This window comes from Pollicipes pollicipes, unplaced genomic scaffold (assembly GCF_011947565.3).
Source record: "Pollicipes pollicipes isolate AB1234 unplaced genomic scaffold, Ppol_2.1 Scaffold_3087;HRSCAF=3621_pilon_pilon_pilon, whole genome shotgun sequence".
In the NCBI taxonomy this organism is placed as follows: Eukaryota; Metazoa; Arthropoda; class Thecostraca; order Pollicipedomorpha; family Pollicipedidae; genus Pollicipes; species Pollicipes pollicipes.
The window spans coordinates 29,626,521-29,646,458 of record NW_023596225.1 but is presented as its reverse complement, the minus strand read 5'-3'; the positions used below and the strand labels follow the sequence as shown (position 1 = coordinate 29,646,458).

The 19,938-nt window shown below is 51.1% G+C and overlaps 1 protein-coding gene across 1 annotated transcript in view; it reads left to right on the top strand.

Annotated features, from left to right (window-relative positions):
* LOC119090579 (TWiK family of potassium channels protein 7) overlaps window positions 1–19,729 on the top strand; it is a 41,479-nt gene extending 21,750 nt beyond the window's left edge. The window contains exons 4-8 of the mRNA XM_037213408.1: window positions 2,875–3,017; window positions 15,872–16,004; window positions 16,086–16,273; window positions 16,571–16,707; window positions 17,671–19,729. Of these exons, the coding sequence (XP_037069303.1) occupies window positions 2,875–3,017; window positions 15,872–16,004; window positions 16,086–16,273; window positions 16,571–16,707; window positions 17,671–17,889 (820 nt within the window). The 3' untranslated portion in view covers window positions 17,890–19,729. The remainder of the gene's footprint in view (window positions 1–2,874; window positions 3,018–15,871; window positions 16,005–16,085; window positions 16,274–16,570; window positions 16,708–17,670) is intronic.
* Window positions 19,730–19,938: the final 209 nt, after the last annotated feature.

Here is a 19,938-nt window from a genome sequence, read left to right as displayed (position 1 = left end):
CACTGGGATGTAAGCGGGAATTATTTCCCCTTTTCGTGGCTTAAATACCATGGACAAAATGTGCCCCAAAGTGCTGAAGTACAACAACATACCCATGAACAGCAAGGTTACACCCAGGCCCACTGGGGACATGAGTATTGATTCGTATAAGGATTTGAAAGGACTTCGGTCACCCCCGGCTTAGAGGTACCCAATGGAAAGGATTACTCCAGTGGCATGTCGTTCTGCCAAGGTCGTTGCTGGTTGGACGGGCGGCTCATTTCTGACACACACGTGCTCAGTTGGAATTTGTCGGACAGGAGTTGTTCAGCTCATGATCAGTCCGTGTTGGGGGCTGCCTCTGCTGGTTAGAGTTGGGGAACACCGTCAGGCGAATGTTCTTAGCTCTTTTTTCTCGTAGCCAAGTAGCCTACTTATTATCAGCATGAGATACCGATCCCGACAACTTATCCGAAGACGTGAGCAATGAGGTGTAGATTTTCAAGGGCTCAGCACCAGTGTTCTAGTTCCAGTTAACGTTTGATACGGCGCACACCAAAACCCCCGATGGCGTTAGTACCATTACAGCGCTTCCTATGGCCTTGCCAGGGCCGACTAATACATATCGCTCAGGCTGGAGGTGAAGCTGGCTTGGGCAATGTTCATGATATGAATAGCATCACTGACGAGTGTAGTAGCAAAGCTGACTGATAGTTTGAAGTGCATTTATATGCATATGTATTCATTTATAAATATTTATATAATATCTCAAGACACTATGAGCTATAATATGCTATGCACAAGACGATATTGTGTGTGAAAATCAACGGTTAGGCCAGCGACGTTGACAGTACATTATCATTTGGGGTCATGACCCTACGTTTTCCAGGATTTGGGATCACACGTTATACCAACCATGCAGACAAAGTTATTTGCATTGGGCTGTCGATGGCAATTGGGAATAGACTGGAGGAATGACACGACCAGTGAAAAATTGGAAACTTTTAGGAGATGGGGGTAGATTTCTCCCAGCAGCCTTCGCCGAGAATCAGGCGGCGACCACACAAATTTATTGTACGCTCTTACCGGTGTGCAGATTAGGCCGCATGACTAGGCCGTTTTGTGAAGTCATTGAGCCGAATTTTATTGCTTTCCAGTGCAAAATATTTTGGGTCTTTTTAAACTCGCTAACTCTGGATGCCACAAAACAGAGCGAGAGCTCTTTTTCCAAAGCGGAAATTTCAAACTTGTATCGTTGAGCTGCCAACTCTACCGACACAGCGAACCAAATTTCTTTAAACTCAACGATTTTAAGCAGATCCCATCCACGAACTTTGTAGCGGGTAAATGCTGAAAAAAATGGAGCTCGATCTAACCCGAAACACCTCGCTTTTTCTATTTCGTGTCATGGTAGGCCACATCAGGCGAGATTACAATATCAAACTGTGAGTTGAGTAGGAATAGGAAATAATGGGTTGAACGTGAACAATAGTACCAAATTATGATGATGCAACGGCTCCGATGATTTCGTTCAAGGTATGGAGGCATGAATAACGAGTGTTCAATAGGTGTTATTTGTCATTTTCAAGCAGCATGTAACTTACATGACGTCGACGAAAGACGCCGTAGATCATCAACCGTCGAATTCAGAAACTTCACATGTATTGCAACATGTGTACAAATAATTCAGTCATTCACACAAAATGTCATTAACGTGCACAAAACCGCTCTGAATTTTTTCTAAGAAACGTATGGTCTGATGCCTCACCCCCTTGTAGCCCGAGGGCAAAAATATGACGAATGAGTGCCCAAAATAACTATTTCATCAGTCTTTTTGTAACGGAATCCCAAAAAGGTCACAACCAGCTGGTATCTTTACATTGTATGTACATTGTACATATACTTTACATAAAGTACATATGTGCTTTTCATTGTACTTTACTTTACTTTACATCTTTATTGCTGGTATCTTTACACACACAACATAAAAAATGTCATGTGAAGTGCCGGGAGGTCATTTTTGGCTAAAAAGTTCATGTCTCTGCTGCATTCTGGCATGCCATGATGCACAATCTATCAAAAGTCACAAGTTCGAAGTACCAAAAACAGCAACAAAAATGAAAATAATTTGCTAGCTTATATGACATTTAACAAAGTGGGGGTTTCTGCCACTCCCGCCGTTTTAAAACGAGCTACAGGGCGCTAAAGGTAGCTATGTAGCTACATCTCACAGATGTCCCCAGATGCAGGATGAATACCGTTGATCTGATCAGGAAAGACTTCCACCAAAATCTGAAAACTAAAGATGTTGGGATTGAGCTGGTCTACAATTGAATGCCAGAATGATCCACTTGTCAGAACATTCTACTGGCCTTTGTCGCCCTGCGCGTGGTGACCGGAGCCAGGCCAAAGGTGCAAGCTCCCCGCGGGGTGGACTGACATGCTGCCCTAGTGACTATTGTCCGTTGTTCCCGACTTTGCTGGTCTCAAGCCCTGCCAGCAAGCCGCTCCGCTCCCTTACAATGCATCATAGATGTCGGCTGCCCAGAAAATGCGAACATCTGAAGACAGGCGTGCCATTGTTACGGGAGTTTCCCCTCTACTGGTCAGAGTTGGGAAGGGAGCTTCATCAGCGCCGCCGAGAGTCAGATTCCCCTGGTGGTTCTTACACGAATGCTCCATTTTCTCCCGTAAATCTTTTATGTGCCCTTCGTACCAGAAAGCATGAGCCTTTTTTAGCGTGATCGGCGCACGCCGTTTTGTTTCATGTTATGGCCCGCCAGAGAGTATGATGACCATGTCAGCGCCCAGCGGCCATAGCTCCGGTCGGGAATCGGGCCGGACCCTCCGCCCGGAGGTCAGGGTCGCCGCCCGCTGACTTGCGGTGACCGACAGGAGCCTGCTGCAGAAGTACGAGACGGAGCTGCTGAGGGCCGTCCGCTCGGGCGTCAACGTCACGCCCGGCGAGCCGGCACATAAATACAAGTGGACGTACATACATTCCGTGTTCTTCTCGTCCACCGTGCTCACCACCATCGGTGAGTTCCGTGTCGGAATGCCAGCCGCCAGCCGATGGACTCGCTGTCGGCGCAGCTTCTCACAATAGACTTATAAGTTCAGCGGCGCCGAGCAAACTTGTGGATGATTCTGAATGAAGCTATGATTGGACCCGAAACCTACCAAATTTTCATCGGTTCTGAATGTGATCTATTGCATTAACTGCCTGCTCGAAATGTAATCCGGCCGTCTATTTAGCTTGTGTAGTCTCGGAGAGATATGCATGTTTCATTGTGTGTGTCTGTGTGACATTTTAGGCTTTCTTAACGCGTGTCTGAATTTGAATTTCATTTGATTGTCTGGCCATGGCTGAGAAAGGTGCAGAGTTTATCCCAAAAGCTGCCGCTCAATAGAAACGGAGTGGTTGAAACATTCTCTTTATACGTGCATGCAATGTAGCACAATATATGCATATATATATATATATATATATATATATATATATATATATATTTATGTGTGTAATATGCTAATATGTTCAATAGGCACGTGCCTGTGTGTGCTAGGTCTAGGTTAAAGATAATGTCTAGTTCGGGATCGGGTTTTGCTGTTCGTGATGGCTGGTAATCGTGATTACCCACGACTGCTTCACCAACCCAAGCACCATAACTTTACTTTGTGGATGAGGCCGACTGGTGCCCAGACTTAGTGCTACAGCTCCTGCGCAGATGAGCTGAGGAAGAGCTGATTGAGAGTTGAGAAGAGCTGAGTGGTTGAGAGGATGACAAATGTCCCTGACACCGAATTCTGGTAATGTCCGCCTGACATGAGTCTGCTGATGTCTGGTGACACTGGTCTGGTGACGTCTGGTGACACGAATCATACTCAAAGCGTATCAGTTTGTGTCTCGCTCCACAGCAAATATGTGGTACTCGATGAGGAAGCATCTCACGGTGATTGTCGTCATGCCTCGAATGATACCTTCATGACTCTCTGTGGCATGACTTTTCGGCCGAGTCTATTACTGAGACTGTCCTACTCGCCTTGATCTTTAGCACTTACTCCTAGCGTCAGCACAGCCACTCAGATATTCCAACATATTGCGCTGGTTCTTCTGCCAGAACCGGCCGTGTTTTTGCCCAGCGTCTCTGCTTTCCATCACTGCCCTCCGCCGCCCTTGCTCCGCCACTCTAAGGGTTGACTCCACAGCCTCCTGGTCAGCGGATAGTGCCCCACGCCGCACGAGCGATTTTGTCCTCCCCGACATCCCTGCGTCCTGCTTGTTTCCTCCCGTCATTGTCCTCACACGTCCGTCCTCCGCCTCTCCCGCGTCAATATACTCCGTATTGCCCGCGTTCCGGTGCTCCACCATTAGGTCGCTCCGCCCTTTCGTGGTGTCCCTCAGTCACCGCTGCCGCTTACATTGTGCATTCGCTCCATCTCGTCGGGATGGAGGCCACTCCTCGCAGCGAGACACGCCGTCGGCAGGCGCCTGCTCCCAGTGGCGGGATCCTCCCGCCGCGCTGTCCGCGGTGCGTCCGCGGCTGGTGCCGCTCCTGGACGTGGTCTGTTCCCGCCCCGCCGCGCGCCCGACTGGCCCCAGTTGAGGTCCACTTCCTACCGGGTGACTTTTGCGCCGCAGAAGACTGCGCTGCGCTCGGGGCGCCCGCTGCTCGTGTTTGGTGACGAGGGTGCGCTTTTCTCCACCGCCGGTGAGCCACTCACATCGTCGGGGACTTCCCGTGAGCCGCTCCCTACGGGTCGGTGTTTGGCACGCCTTCCGGCCGCAGCCAAACAATGCCAGCATATTTCGCCAAGCCCTATCCATGTATCGCTCCTTTCCGACCGCTACAGTGCGATGCGCAGGGAGTCTATAACACAAAACACGATGATTACAGTCCGCTGTAAGTGTGATCAGGTCTGGCCCACACATGCTTCTCACATTCACTGCACGTGCGGGCGGAGGCACCGGGACATAGGTCTGCCCTGCAGCTGGGTTGTGGCGGCGGCCGGTGCGGCGGCTGGTGCGGCCGGTGCGGCGGCTGGTGCGCCCGCACGTCACGCGCGCCCCGCGCCGCTCTGATCTGCCGGGGCCGCGCGCACTCGGCGTGAGCGTGCGGACGCTGCCGGACAGAGTTATGAGCGGGCCAGCCGGCGCGTTCACACGGTCCTCGGCGCAAGTGTCGCCTACGGATGGCTGTGAGCGATGTACGCTGCAGACCGGCGACGGCGAGCGGTAGCGGCGGCCTCGGCGCCGCCGCTCACGGCCTCCCTTAGACATATGTCGGCCGTTTGTTGATGCAGGCCGTGAAAGCACGCACGGTTTATCGTCTTGTTTGGAAATGCGTCCTCTTGGGCCTGGTGGCTGAGCGTTGCCTCCGCGCGTATTTTCATTTTATGTGTTTGGCATTCCGAGACGAAGGAACGAAGGAACGTAATGGTGTTTGGTGAATGTTTTCAAGTGGAATGCGAAGTTATGATCAACCTTTTTTCCGTAGGTTGACATGCGCAAAACACGTTTGGTAAGCTTTATCCCTATAACTGTTTAACTCTTCAGCCTAATCTGAACTTGCTTGTCTTACGATCACAGGCTTTTCTGATCTATTGTCCCTATGAAAAGCTAACAAATGGGCTTTTATCGCACGTCCAAACATTTCAAGTTGAACAGAAGGGTTCCAAAGCCAGTAATCAACGTGCAATGCCATTCTGCTTTACCGTACACACATCCCAAAATGATTCAGTCATCTGTCACCCTATAAACTGATACAAAACATAGAATCTTTATAAAAAAACGCATGCTACATAACAAAGAACCGTATGCATATACCCGCTGCTTAATATTCCTTGTTACATTATGTCTGCAAACACGTAAGGTTCAGTTATTTTCAACCATAAGACTTCCTTTCACCAAGTTCTTATCTTGCATCGCCGAAGATGCTGCTGCGGACGCCATGCCAATCCTACACACACACACACACACACACGCACGCACGCACGCACACACACAAACAAACACACATACACACACACACACACACACACACACACACACACACACACACACACACACACACACACACACACACACACACACACACACACACACACACACACACACACACGCACACACACACACACACACACACACACACACACACACACGCACACACACACACACACACACACACACACACACACACACACACACACACACACACACACACACACACACACACACACACACACACACACACACACACACACACACACATATATATATATATACATATATATATATGCATATATATATATATATATATATATATATATATATATATATATATATATACAGCCATTCCAAATCAGTGCCGAGCATATTTGATAAACGGAGAAAATGTGTTGCCTAGATTAGCCTTATTCACGTAGAAGTGTGCCAATAATTATAAGTGAGATTATTGCATCATAGCTGATGCTTGTTTCAATATGTTTCAATGGTTGAGCATTCCCTTTGAAGGGAATGATCAATATTTAAAGATATCAAGACAAGCATCAGGTATGTTGCAATGAGGTCAGTTGTAATTGTTGATTTGCTTTTTGGCGTTGAAATTGCTCCAGACAACAACATTTTACTATTTAGTTAACATATTCCTCGATACGTCGTCGTTTGATTACGCCATGGAACGTCTATATGTCATAGTCCCCGCCAGATTGGCTATGCCATAACTGCCATTGTAGCGGACGGGCTGACTCACTTGTAGTACTTTAACTTGCCGAGAGGTGGCAGTGTTTACTGGAGCGTGTTTATGAAACCGAATATCGTCATGTGCTCGTATTTTGGTCGTTTCTAATGATATAATTGCATAGTTTCCCGTGCTTGCATATTGTTTACTTGCATTTACATACTCGATATGCTGCTATCCTTAACTTATTCGATTCCCGGTGTTATTTCTATTATAACCCTTACCACTGTCCAAAGTCCCGTATGAAGCTGCATTAATCGCCATTCGTTTTCGAAGCTTGTACTCAAGGCACCACATCGATTAAGCGCCATCCGAAATCCTTATATCGTGCTGATTTACGCCAAACACAAATAATTTGATGATCATGTTTGTCTACTGCATGACCAATGAGGTGGCAGTGCTCATGCGGCGTTGCTATAACATCATGCATGCCTGGTTACCTTGAAATAATATGCACGAAGTAGTCTGCCCAGGTCCGTGGGTGTCGAGATCAGAGACAAGTGGTTTGAAGTATTGAAAGGGGAAGGGTTGTAAATTTCACTGAATGATTTTCAAAATGGTTATCTCAGTCTAAAATCTCATACAAATGCGGAACACTCCCCTCACGGGGTATAGTTAATTGTTGGCGCCAAAATGTCGTCTTTTTCTTTCTTTACAGCCATGCAAAAGTTGGCCTTGCTACGCTGCACCGCTCCGAAGCTACTCAGAAAACAATGTCAGAGAAAGGTCAAAGTGAGATCCACCGCAGGACGCGTTTATAATGAATGACATGTCTATCCTTCAAGTCAAATGGTGTTAACGGCTAAAAGGTACCAACAAAATGCTATCTCGGCCATCGCAACTCCAGATTTTTCTCGAGTATTTGTCGCTCACGCCTGTAGATCAGCGGTCAGATACTGTAATCATGCAGGTAGCATCAACAGATGCTGTCATCTGTGATCGCAGTTGCAGATATTTACCAATCCCTGTCGCATAAGCTCGTAGATACGTAACCATTTTTTTGAGACCCGATCCTGCGAGGGATAATCATAAACGTAGTTGACGCAGCAGAAATTGCACTAGCCTTCTTCCATTTCTCAAGCTGCTGTGGTGCTGTGTTTCCCCCATCCCCACCACGTCACCGGAAACATTCCTGCCGAGAAGTATGGCCTGCAAAAACATCCGCGTTCTCTAGTTTGAGTTTGAGGAAATGCATAACGCGTAGTGTTGCTGGCAAATGTCCTCATTTCAGTTATTGCTCATTTGGACGTCTGGTTGATCCGATATAAGCTGTGTTTTTCAGAGGACTAAATTACGGCGAAACGATTCAGGTATATTACGGTACGCCAGTCGTCAAAACCTCCAGAAACCTGCGAATGAAGGGAACATCGTTTACTGAATGGCCGCGATGACGTCGAAGCCTAAGAATCTATCTCCTCCGAATTTGACTTACAGTCCCTGCCCAGAATGTGCGGTAGGCCACCCGTCACACGCGCGTGTCTGCCGGTACAGTCTACCCGCCCGTGGCCGCCGCGTGCGGCCCACCATCGGATGGTCACGCGGCAACTGACACAGTTCGTCGGCAGCGGGCGGCGAGCGGGCCGGCGCGCGCGTGTCCTCCTCTCATTGATAAACATTGGCGTCGGCGAGCATAAACACTGTCCAATGCGTCTCCCGGGGCCCACTGGGTACCCTCCCTGGCATACAGCGTCTGGACGGAGAACAGGAGCCCGGTGCCCTCCTGGCATGCGGCGTCTAGACGGAGAGCAGGAGTCCGGCGCCCTCCCTGACATACAGCGTCTGGACGGAGAGCAGGAGCCTGGCGCCCTCGCCGGCATACAGCGTCTGGACGGAGAGCAGGAGCCCGGCCCCCTCCCTGGCACACAGTGTCTGGACGGAGAGAAGGAGCCCGGCGCCCTCCCTGGCACACAGTGTCTGGACGGAGAGCAGGAGCACGACGCCCTCCCTGACATACAGCGTCTGGACGGAGAGCAGGAGCCCAGCGCCCTCCCTGGCATGCAGCGTCTGGACGGAGAGCAGGAGTCCGGCGCCCTCCCTGGCATGTAGAGTCTGGACGGGGAGCAGGAGCCTGGCGCCTTCCACCTCCGCCAACAGTACTGCCATTCCGTCAAATGGCAAAACTAGAACTTTGGCCATGGTGCGCATGTATTCTCGGCTCGATGAGGCTGACAAGTAATGTGCATTTGATCGTGACAGTGTGGACAGTACAAATTATACGTGCGACACCGATTGCACTTTTCACAATGAATCGATTTCAGCTCATCATTGATGACAGATGGCTGACCTGATCCACGGCTGCTGCTGAGCTTCTCAGCATTACGACAACTTTGCAGTGCTCGCCTGCCACCGCGTTGCTGAACGTTCCACTTTTACGTCTCTGGTCCGGGCTGAGAAACGGCTGGTTGGTAGTGGAATCAGTGATAGGATGACTGTTCGAAGCGGAAGAGCACCCCGTAAAGTAGTACGGGCGGACAGACAATATTTCATGCGACAGAAATAGGCGGTTCCGTTGTATCTCAGGCTTTTGGACGGCTTCTCCGCAGGAAGTTCGCCGCGAGCGCTGCTCTCTCTTGACATATAGATACGACACGAATGGGATTGAATATCGGCTGGTTCCTTCGGGATGTGGTACTTTCACTTAATGCTCCGAGGAAAGGGCTTATATTGAGAGCCTTCCAGCAGATCCAGCGCATACATTTCAGGAAGCTCATGGCAGTGTTTCTCGTTACAGCAGCGCGCTCGTATGAAGTTTAAGCATGTGATCAAATGCAGGGTAAAATCTTCCGGTTCACATACTCTCAACGTTATCTCTGCGGCATTGGAAAGCAACTGCAGTGTGTGCAAATAGGGCACGGCTAAGCGTTATGCCCCAGCTTTCATGGAAACCCGTGCATTCATGACACTAGTTGCGGATGAAACACAGAAACCAGTGGCGGAAGCGTGCGTGCCTTTGGCGGCTGCAGCAGTGTCTCTGCCTCTCTAGGCATTTTCTAAGGCTGTTTTCTGTCATAATATTTGGTCGCTTCGACTGAGCCCCGCGATGGTGTTGCAGTTAAGAGGGATAAAGAGGATACCAGCAATTGAAATGCATTTTCTGTGCTTCCCTTGACTCAATCGACAAGGCACACAGGGCACACTTGCTTTCGTCTTGCATTATGTCTCATGAATTATTCCGTAGTTTCGGACGGAGCCTTATTATCGTATACTGGCAGTGCTGACTGGCAGCCTTGGAGAAATCACATGAAGAAAACCATTGGGAGATGGTGGAACATGGCTCCTCACTTTTCGAAGAATCCAAACGTGGTGCCTGAGATGATGCATAAACGGGATGCGGTCCATTTCTGTGATGTTCTTATGACCCAGGTCAAAATGAGTGAGAGTAGTAGGTGTACGACTAACAGGAGTGTGCGCATGTTACAGTTCTGTGATGTTCACCACCACCCCTGTGATAATTGTACAGCAGCAGACATACCCAACGTTTTTCAAATGATATCTCATCTGTACTGTAGGCTGCCAGCTTTTAAGTATCCAACGGGAGCATTGTTTTTTATCCATGTATTTGGTTGTGGCGGCTTACCCAAAGCCTGTTTTGGGAGACAGAATAGCGCTGCACAGCATGGCACTCCGCTACCAGTCCACGTGCGATAATTATTTATATTATCATTTATCTCATTATTTATATTATTATTTCTATTGTCTAGCGATCCACGGTCCACATGAATCTTGTGATGCATACCGGCTTGAATGACTTTCACAACGTCACGTGCTCCTATGCTGTGTTTAGAACAGCATTTCTGGCTTGATGCCACAGATTAGCTCAGATGTTGCTGGGCAGCTGTTGGTCGCTGAAACACAGCGGTAGAACATCGATGCTATTCGCAGAAAATAGCCGGACCGTCCGCCCAGGCGGACACAACCGAGGCGGTCAGCTTGCGCTAATGGTGCTGAACATTTGTCTCGAAGCGGACGTTCATGGGCGAAAGCGGTTGGAGATTAGAGGGCATTTTTCCAAGCAGCCTGCTCCGCACCGGTTAAATTGGGATCTCGCCTGCCAAGGTCTGACATGTCTCAATTTTGATCAGAACTCAACGTGCTTATTTCATTTGGAGCACACGGTACACTAAATGTGAATAAAATCAGGTTGAGACCATAAGTGACATAACTATAAAATTCGGGAACTGCTATGGCCTGGTTGATACTCAAAATTATGAGCAGAATCAGATGAGGAGGTTAAACAGGAAGTCGACGGCTTAAACATCCCTAAATCAGGAGACAAACATCTCCATATCCATCCGCTTCAAAGAAAATGTTGGCATGATGGTTGAAAACCCACCGGAAGGATGACAGCTGAGAAAGGAGCGAAGGGGCCTGAGGAAAAGCTTTCTTTCAGAAAAGTATCGAGCCATGTATAAAACAGTTATGGAGAGCCCGCTAAGTAAGTAGCAACCCCGAATCTCCTCTATAGCGCCACCGACGCAATGGAGCACCGGGTGTGGCTTGACACGGGGTGTAGTTACTAAACGGGCGGTTTGTTGGATGCTGTTTCCACGAAATGGGACGTTAGTTGCCACATGGGTGCCGTCCGCGGCCATCTAATAAAGGTTCCGTCTCAGTTTTACATTTGTATTGCTGGCGCCACAGCTATTATAAAAAGTTTCTTGCGACCGTTAGTAACTCTTAACGTGCGTCCTAGCATCATGCCCAACGTAAAGGTTTGTGACTGCCATTCGGACATCAGGGTACCACTGGTGAGGCTGTGCGAGCAAGTGACAGCGAGGGACGGTAAGTACCAGCCAGTTTTAACGTCGACTTTTCGGATTTATTTTACCTTCGGCAGCACGGCCCAGGTCCGCTCGAAAAGTATCGCTTTAGCAGGCTTATATTTGTGTGGCCATCGATGGCATCGCCATAATTTTTAGCAGCAAAAGGCCCACTTATTTCTAAGTTGTAGCATTTTTAACACAAATGCCCTTATTTCATCAGGTGATGGGTTTGTGCAACATGGCAATACGACTATGACTAGTTAACTTCTCCATTCGATTGACGTGAAAACGTGACATTTTGAAGACGCGGACAAGCTAAAGGACTTGAATCTGAAACAGGTTTACTTCTCGAACCAGTCACCTATCTGCAAACGTACTCCAGTGCAACACGTCTTGGCCTAAACCGAAAGAGATTGGATCATGAGAACTACATAGACCAGGGACGGTGGTTTAGCGGGGGTTGGGGGAGCTGTGGCCCCAAGTCCCGACAACACCGCGTTTTAATCCCAATTGCTCTTCATTAAGAACGAGGTAAAAATCGCGCTTTCCCGCCCCCCTTTTCGCAGAGGCTTCGCCACCACTGGCAGGTAAATGCTAAGTTTATTGCAGCCAATAGCCATCCACAATATTAACCCCTTTCGATACCTTCGGCACAGTTACCAAGAATTCAAACATATGTTAAATATGTTTTCAAATTAATTCCCATCCACTAAGTTTGTTACACATTGGGAGGTCCAAAACCATCCAGTACTTCAGTCACATATATCTAACGTGCGAACGCCAAACATAATTGCACACCCGTCTGGCGAGCTAAGAAGTTGGATATTTCAACGCATTGATAACCATCTGTAATCGGATATCTCATCTGTCGTTGTCGGATATTTCAACGCATTGATAATCCAATGTGTTGAGTACGCCACACGCCTATCACGTTCCTCCCAGAACTTGCCCACATCATATCTAAAACAGTCAAGGTATCAATATTACAAATAAGCATGCAAATTTGTATGCGTTAAACATGTTTTTTGTACCATTGTATGTGAAGAAATGTTGCACGATCTTTGTGCGGCGCATAACAATAATGCCACAGCCAGGCCTCTCGTTGAATGAATTTTGCACACAGAGTACCTAAGAACAATTCTGAACCAATCAGTGTGTCTGAATGTCATGAAATGCCTTGTGTTTCATGTCTCCTTTTGAAACTTTGAGGCAACGAGTGGCGCACTATGCTCAGCTATCCGCATGTTTGAGCTACAAACCGACGTAAAGCCCGCTGGTAAGTGCTGGGTGAAATGCTACGGGATGGCGGACCAAAGAGCTACGTCTCACAGCGGAGACGGACGCGGAGCACTTTAACACGGCGACGAGCTGCGCGCGACGAATCCAACGCGAGCTGATTACCGTTTGCTGGTTCAGCACGCACGCAAACCACCAGTAAGCCAGCCGTGACGGCCTCCGCGTCTCGACACCACCTGAGCGCAGACCTGAGGAGACCTTGGCCGGCCAGATGGGTGAGCCGCCGCCGGCTGCGCCTGCCGCGTGTGGCGGCGGCCTGGACCCGGGCGCTGCCGTCGGCCGGCACCAGCCCACCGATAATGGCCGGCCAAAACAAACTGGTCGCTCCGAGGGCCGACAGACAGCGCCATCGCTCAACCGAAGCCAGAATCCATCGCCGCCGGACATTTGCTGATTGAAGCTTCGAGGAGGTGGCCACTCATTGGCTCCCTCAACGGTTTGCGCTGCGAAGGTGTTGACGGAGGCCTGGAGGAGCGGTCAGTCTTCTTTCTCTCTGTCTCTCTCTCTCTCTCTCTCTCTCTCTCTCTCTCTCTCTCTCTCTCCCTCTCTCTCTCTCTCTCCTCTCTCTCTCTCTCTCTCTCTCTCTCTTTTTCTTTCTTTCACTCTCTGTCACTCTCTTTATATCTGTCACTCTCTCCCTCTCTCTCTCTCCCCCTGTCTCTCTCTCTCTCTCCTTCCCTCTCTCTTGGTTACTTCCATCAGTGTTTTTTTCTCTTGGAAGCATTGATGGAAGCCGCGAGGAGCGGTGACCGGCTCCCGGACCGTTTACACGGCACTGGTAGCAGTGAGGGTCACCGTCGCTACCACTAGCTTTATCGGCCGTGGCTAGGCTGATCATGCAAGGAAGCATTGGGAACTAAAAATTAGTGAGATACCTGGTGGCACGCAGTCCTTCGCCACAGCTGGTCAGCCACAGTCGTACTTGTCGTCGTTGGGATAGGATTAGAAGCAATGGCATTCACTTTCCCAGACATTTTGCAGATGACCGACCAGTTACTGAATCCATTCATGACAAAATCCCTTGTATAAATGCCGTGGTGAGTTTCTGTGCGACGTGACCAGTTGATCGCTTGCGGATTTCACCTTCGACGACTACCATCGGGCGTTTCCAGGCAGGCCTGCGAAATGTGCCAATAGGCCCGCTGTTAAAGGGTCATGGCAAAGCCATCTGGATAGTGGGTTTCAGTCAGCAAGGCAATGGCCGCGATCCGTCGCTGGTTACCAAATAACCTGATGCTACCAGTCACCAGCCGGGCTATTCGTGGAACTCAACCCCCAAGGTTTCGGAATCGCTCTGAAAGTTCAGAGTTGCTTCATTCAGTGGGGCGTTCGATGTCGCCTAGCCGTGCCTGGGTACTGCGCTCGCTGGCCGGCGTCGCGCCGTCGCCGAGCCGTTCGTCAAGACCACAGCGTCGTGCACGGCGGTCGCGCTGGCCGCCAGCGTCGGCCGGCTGCCATACATCGACGACGTCGCGGATGACGGAACGCAGGGCGTGTGCCGTGCCTGTCGCGTAACGAGCTCCGGTATTCGACGCACGAGGCTCCGCGTCCGACGCTGGCTGTCCACCACGCAGCCGGCGCCGACGGCCGGTGGTCGTCGACGAGCCTGCGCCACTGTGTATGTTTACCGGAGCGGCAGTCAGGGAGGCGGGGAGGCAGGGAGGTGAGGAGCGCGGAACTAGGAGCAGGCACCGACTGGACATGGTCAGCAGTGCCTGCGGCGTCTCTTGGATCAAATGGTCAGCTCTGTCTGCGGCGCCCCTCGGCCCGAATGGTCAGCTCTGTCTGCGGCACCCCTCGGCCCGAATGGTCAGCTCTGTCTGCGGCACCCCTCGGCCCAAATGGTCAGCTCTGTCTGCGGTGCCCCTCGGCCCGAATGGTCAGCTTGCCTGCGGCGTCCCTCGGCCCGAATGGTCAGCTCTATCTGCGGCGCCCCTCGGCCCGAATGGAGATCTCACCACTCGGTGAGGCCGTTTCAGGGCCGTTTCCAAAGCAGAAACAGCGGGCTTGGTTTGATCGGGCACACATCACGTGCGCTTGGGTCGCATGAAATGGTCCCATGGTCAGGTGCAATCTGTCTTGTAAGTATACTTAACGTGGAGTGGTTTGAACAACAATATGGAACGAGCATACCACCCAGGCGCAATCTGAGTCCGACTCGCTGATAAGCTGTACGGTTCATCGGATATTGTCGACTTAACATCGGCTATAACTCCATAATGCAGGGATCGATTTGCTGCGGTCAGCAAAAGCGAGGCCATTAACTATTTTGCATTCGCTTACGCATAGACGGACCTGTACGGCATACAACCGTAGCAAGCGATTGCGGGGTCTTACAGCCATGAGGAATCGACTCAGTGTGTCACAATCGCAACAATGGTCTTTTTGGAGCCTGCAATTACCTAGCCGTAATTACCTGGCTGGACTGTTGGAGGAGTTCATCGATCCCCGACCCCCTTATGGCGCAGCGCTACGCCAGTTACAAACGGCCTGCAGCTTTCACCGCTTAAACTGGTGTGAACAAGAAGTGAATTTCCTTTCCTTCGTTTATTTTCCAAATAAACTTTGAATTTTTGGTGGACGGGACACTGGGTCAAGTGTTGCATGTCTATGGAAACTCGGTGCCCGAAATACCTTTACTGGCACTCAAGTGGGACTTGTTTAAATCGCCGTCACACGTCACATGCCTCACGTGTATCACATCACCATGGCATCCCTAGGTCGGTTGTCACATCACCTTGGCCGGTTGTCGGTCGACCCACGGGTGGAGATCACGCCAGGTACTAGGCTCCGAGGCTCTCGCGGGAAATAACAGTCGTGTCCGTTAATGTTGCATACGTGATCTGATAAGCACGGCTGTTACGCATGGGGCGAATTCGCTTTAATGCTTCGCTTCAAGACTTCCAAAATAAGACAACGCTGTATCGGTCAACCTCTGTCCCCCGTCCCCAAGTCCATCCATACACGCTCGCACCGAGTCTATGGATTACCATCTGTCCGGATGACACACTCGTACGCAGCAACGCCTCACCTCGTGTCTCCGGAGCCGCCCCCTTCCCCCCCCCCCGTGACCCGTGACCCGCGACACGCCCGCAGGCTACGGCAACATGGCGCCGCGCACCACGTCCGGCCGGCTGTTCTGCATGCTGTTCGCGCTGGTCGGCATTCCGATGACGGTTTCGGTGATCGCCGACCTCGGCGCGCTGTTCGCCACCTCCGTGTCGGCGCTGTACGCGCGGCTGAAGCGGCGCTGCTCGGCCGGCGGCGGCGGCAGCGGCGGCGGCGGCGGCGGCAGCGGCAGCGGCGCCAGGCCCGGACACCAGCTGACGGAGCGTCAGGAGCGCGCGCTCACGCTGCTGGTGGCGCTGGGCTCGCTGGTGCTGTACATTGCCGTCGGCGGCGGCCTCTTCCTGCTCTGGGAGCAGTGGACCTTCTACGAGTCGTTCTACTTCTGCTTCATCACCATGACGACCATCGGGTTCGGCGACTTTGTGCCTGGTGAGTGTGATGGGGAGGGCTAATGAAGTGGGGTGGCGGCGATGGATGGCAGCAGGGAATGGTGCGGGAATTTTTAACGAAGGGATTCGCGGTTGGTGGCGTGCTAATTGCGAGTGAGGAACTAATTGAATTGCTACTCGTCTCTGACAAATCGCTTTCAGGCAGTGTTCCGAATCGGAATTCTTTCTGATCCTTCTGCAAGCACGCGATGCTTAGTACTGACAACAGTAGCCGAGGCCAGCTGACCCCTGACCTCGACCAGCCCGTGACCTGGCTGACCCCGCGGCCGCTCGGCAGAGAACGCCGAGTACATGCTGGTGTGTACGGTGTACATCCTGGTGGGGCTGGCGCTCACCACCACCATCATCGAGATCGTCCGTCGCCAGTACGCGCAGTCCTGGCGCCAAATGAAGATGCTCTCCTCCAGAATCCAGGTGGGAAACGAGTGTAAAAGCTGCTTCAGCACTGGCAGTGCGAGCGCTGGGTGTTTCCTTTAAAAGCATTGCGAGGATGATGCAGGACACATTTAAGTCTGAACCAAACAATCGCCATTGCAGCTATGATTGGGGGCCGAAATTACGAGAAGTAGCTGCGAATTCCAGCATTATCTCGGTGTAAAATATAATCCACAGCTAGAAACACTTATTCAGAGCTTCAGCTCGCTCAGAGGAGAGTAATGGAAGGCATTGTGTTCATAACTACATATATATATATATATATATATATATATATATATATATATATATATATATATCGACGACGTATGAAACTTATGCCTGTTGTCGCTGGCTACACTTGCTCCCAAACTTGTCTAAGCCGACGGCAGGAAGGGCTCTTAATTTCTCTCTTAAGTTGAACACAGGATCAGTCATTCAATTCGGGCTAATTATGTACATGGTTTACTGGCGTTGCGTGACGCCTTATTCCAAAATCCATCACAGCCCTCTTGTGATGTCTTAATGGCGTGGCTTACTGGGGGTGTATCAATGCAGTGCTGAATGTGTGGCGCCACTAGTTCCTTTCACTGGGCGAAGACCAGGCCTATTTGTTGGAAGGAATACCACTACCCGTTTATGATTGACATCCTTGTTCTGTAGACCGGGTGCAAATGCAAATACTTCCACGATGTCAGTTTGTGCAAAAAGTGCAGCAATCCGTATCAATCATCAATTAACCAAATGCGCCAAAATCAGCTGGCAGCAGAGACTTTGAAATAAAGAATATCTCCTCATTCCTGGCATTGATCTGACGTAACATTCCACTCTTCGCCCCGTCGTGGCCGGCTGCCGCACGTTGGTCGTCGCTGACCTGTGTTTGATCGACCCTCCGCGGCCTGTCACCCTCCGAGCCGCCGGGTTCTTACCGTCGGACCCTCACCGGACCTCGGGCGCCCGCAGAGCCTGTCCGGGCCGCTGGCCGAACACCTGAAGAAGCTGGGAGAGCACGGCCACGGCGTCACCGTCGACGTCGACCTGGTTCGCGAGCTCAAGGAGCTGCGCAAGACGATGGCACATGCCAAGCTGAAGGATAGTCTGGGATGGGACGACGCCGAGCTGGACGCACTGCAGCCGTCACCTCCGCTCTTGCAGATCGTCATCTACGAGAGTAACGTCTGACGCGTTCGTGGCGTAGCCATCGTCGGAGACGGTGCTGGGGGCGATCCGAGCGTGTGAGAACGGCAGTCGGTGCCAGTGGAGCTGTAGCCTCAGCGTTGGAGGCGGCACGAGCGCGGGGAGCGGCGGGCGGTGCCGGTGGAGCTGTGGCCTCAGCGTTGGAGGCGGCACGAGCGCGGGGGCGCGAGGGACAGTGCCGGTGGAGTTGCGGCCTCGGCGCTGGAAGTGGCTCGAGCGCGGGCGGTGCCGGTGGAGCTGCGGGCTCAGCGCTGGAGGTGCCTCGAGCGCGGAGGAGCGGCGGACGGTGCCAGTGAAGCTGCGGCATCGGTGCTGGAGGCGCCCCGAGCGCGGAGGAGCGGCGGACGGTGCCAGTGGAGCTGCGGCATCGGTGCTGGAGGCGCCCCGAGCGCGGAGGAGCGGCGGACGGTGCCAGTGGAGCTGCGGTCTCGGTGCTAGAGGTCCCCCGAGCGCGGAGGAGCGACGAACGGTGCCAGTGGAGCTGTGGCCTCAGCGCTAGCAGTGGACTGAGTCGGGACGGGGTCGGTATTTGAGGACCCTATCGGTGCTGAATCGCGTATGTCCGCTCGTGGACCTGTGCTTGCTTGGCACTGGAGCGCGGTGGATCGTTACGGCTCGGGGCGGATCGGTACGGAATGAATTGACGCTAAATCAGTGCTGGGTTGGCGCCGGATTGGTGCTGCTCTGTATGGTTGTTGAACCAGCGGTGCGTGAGGTATTATCGGACGGGAAAGAGCGTTCTGAAAATGGCGTTCAATCGCCGTGTGCTTAGATTGTACTCCGAGTCGCTGGTCGCGACGAGGTATGAGGGAACGTTGTTCCAAAGCGTCGACAACCGTGTGTACCACTGCCTCGCTCGCCATCCGTTCCCTTAGTCGCTTCTGCTTCAGCGCATTTAGGCAGACGGAGGCAGCACACGCCGGATGGCTTCCTTGCAATGCTAGGCAACTGTCACCCGCTCAAGTTAGTCGACGAAGTGCTCACCATCAATGGTGGCCGGCCTCCGTCGCTGATGAAGACTGCTTTGTGTAGGGCTGCCTAAAAACCTTTGATCTAGAAACGCTGCATTTCGTGGGGATTTTCGTCGTCCAGCAATTGGTCAACATTTAGTTTCAATATTTTTGATATTTCTTTAAACATGTTTGGCTCAAACTGGCGCTTTTTGGCGGTCAGTTGAAATGACGCCAATATCACATTAGGACATTTTCACTTCAATAACGTCCAAGCGAAAGAACAAGTGCGAGTGCGGCGGCTATCTGGTTGTTAAGTGTCCTGCATATTTTGGGATTTTTCATGTTCTTTTTGCAAGCGCATATATATATATATATATATATATATATATATAATGTAACTGACTGGTCAAGGCCGGTATATGTATCAGGGCGGTCCTGTGCAGTGGTATATAACATAGATATATGCATATATCTACTATACTATATGCATCGTATTTCTTGATGAGAAACCAGCTTTTGCGGGTAACTATGTGAGACATGACAAACACCGAAGCATGACGCTATCTAAGTACAAGACCGGAAGCGATAGTCTGCTGAACTGGAGCTGAGCTTCTCGAGTGGCAAGCTCGAGGTCTCCACAACACGTTTCGTGTAGGTGCTTTGGACCCAGACCTCCTCACACAAACTGTTCAGACTTTACGCGGGGAGCTTCGTGAAATTAAGAGTGTCTAGTCAAAGGTTTTCATAAGCCCAGCTTCCCCTGCCCAGTGTGCCCGGCGCCGCGTGTTCGTGTGCGAATGCCTGCTCGAGTATGACCTGGGGGACGATGAAGTCCTCAAGCGCTTTCACCGACAGGTCATCGTGTTATGGTTCAGAATATAATATACTTAACTTATTGGGCATATTTGCCTGCAGTCAATGTTTTTTTTTAACGCCGCACCGTTTTCCGACCACTGCAACGATAACGGAGTGATGACCATGGACTTAAACAGCCGAAGACCTTTCCCTCAGCTAGGACTTTGTCTTATCCAAAAAGTAGCCCGCAGCTAAGGAAAATCAACACAAACACACACACACACAC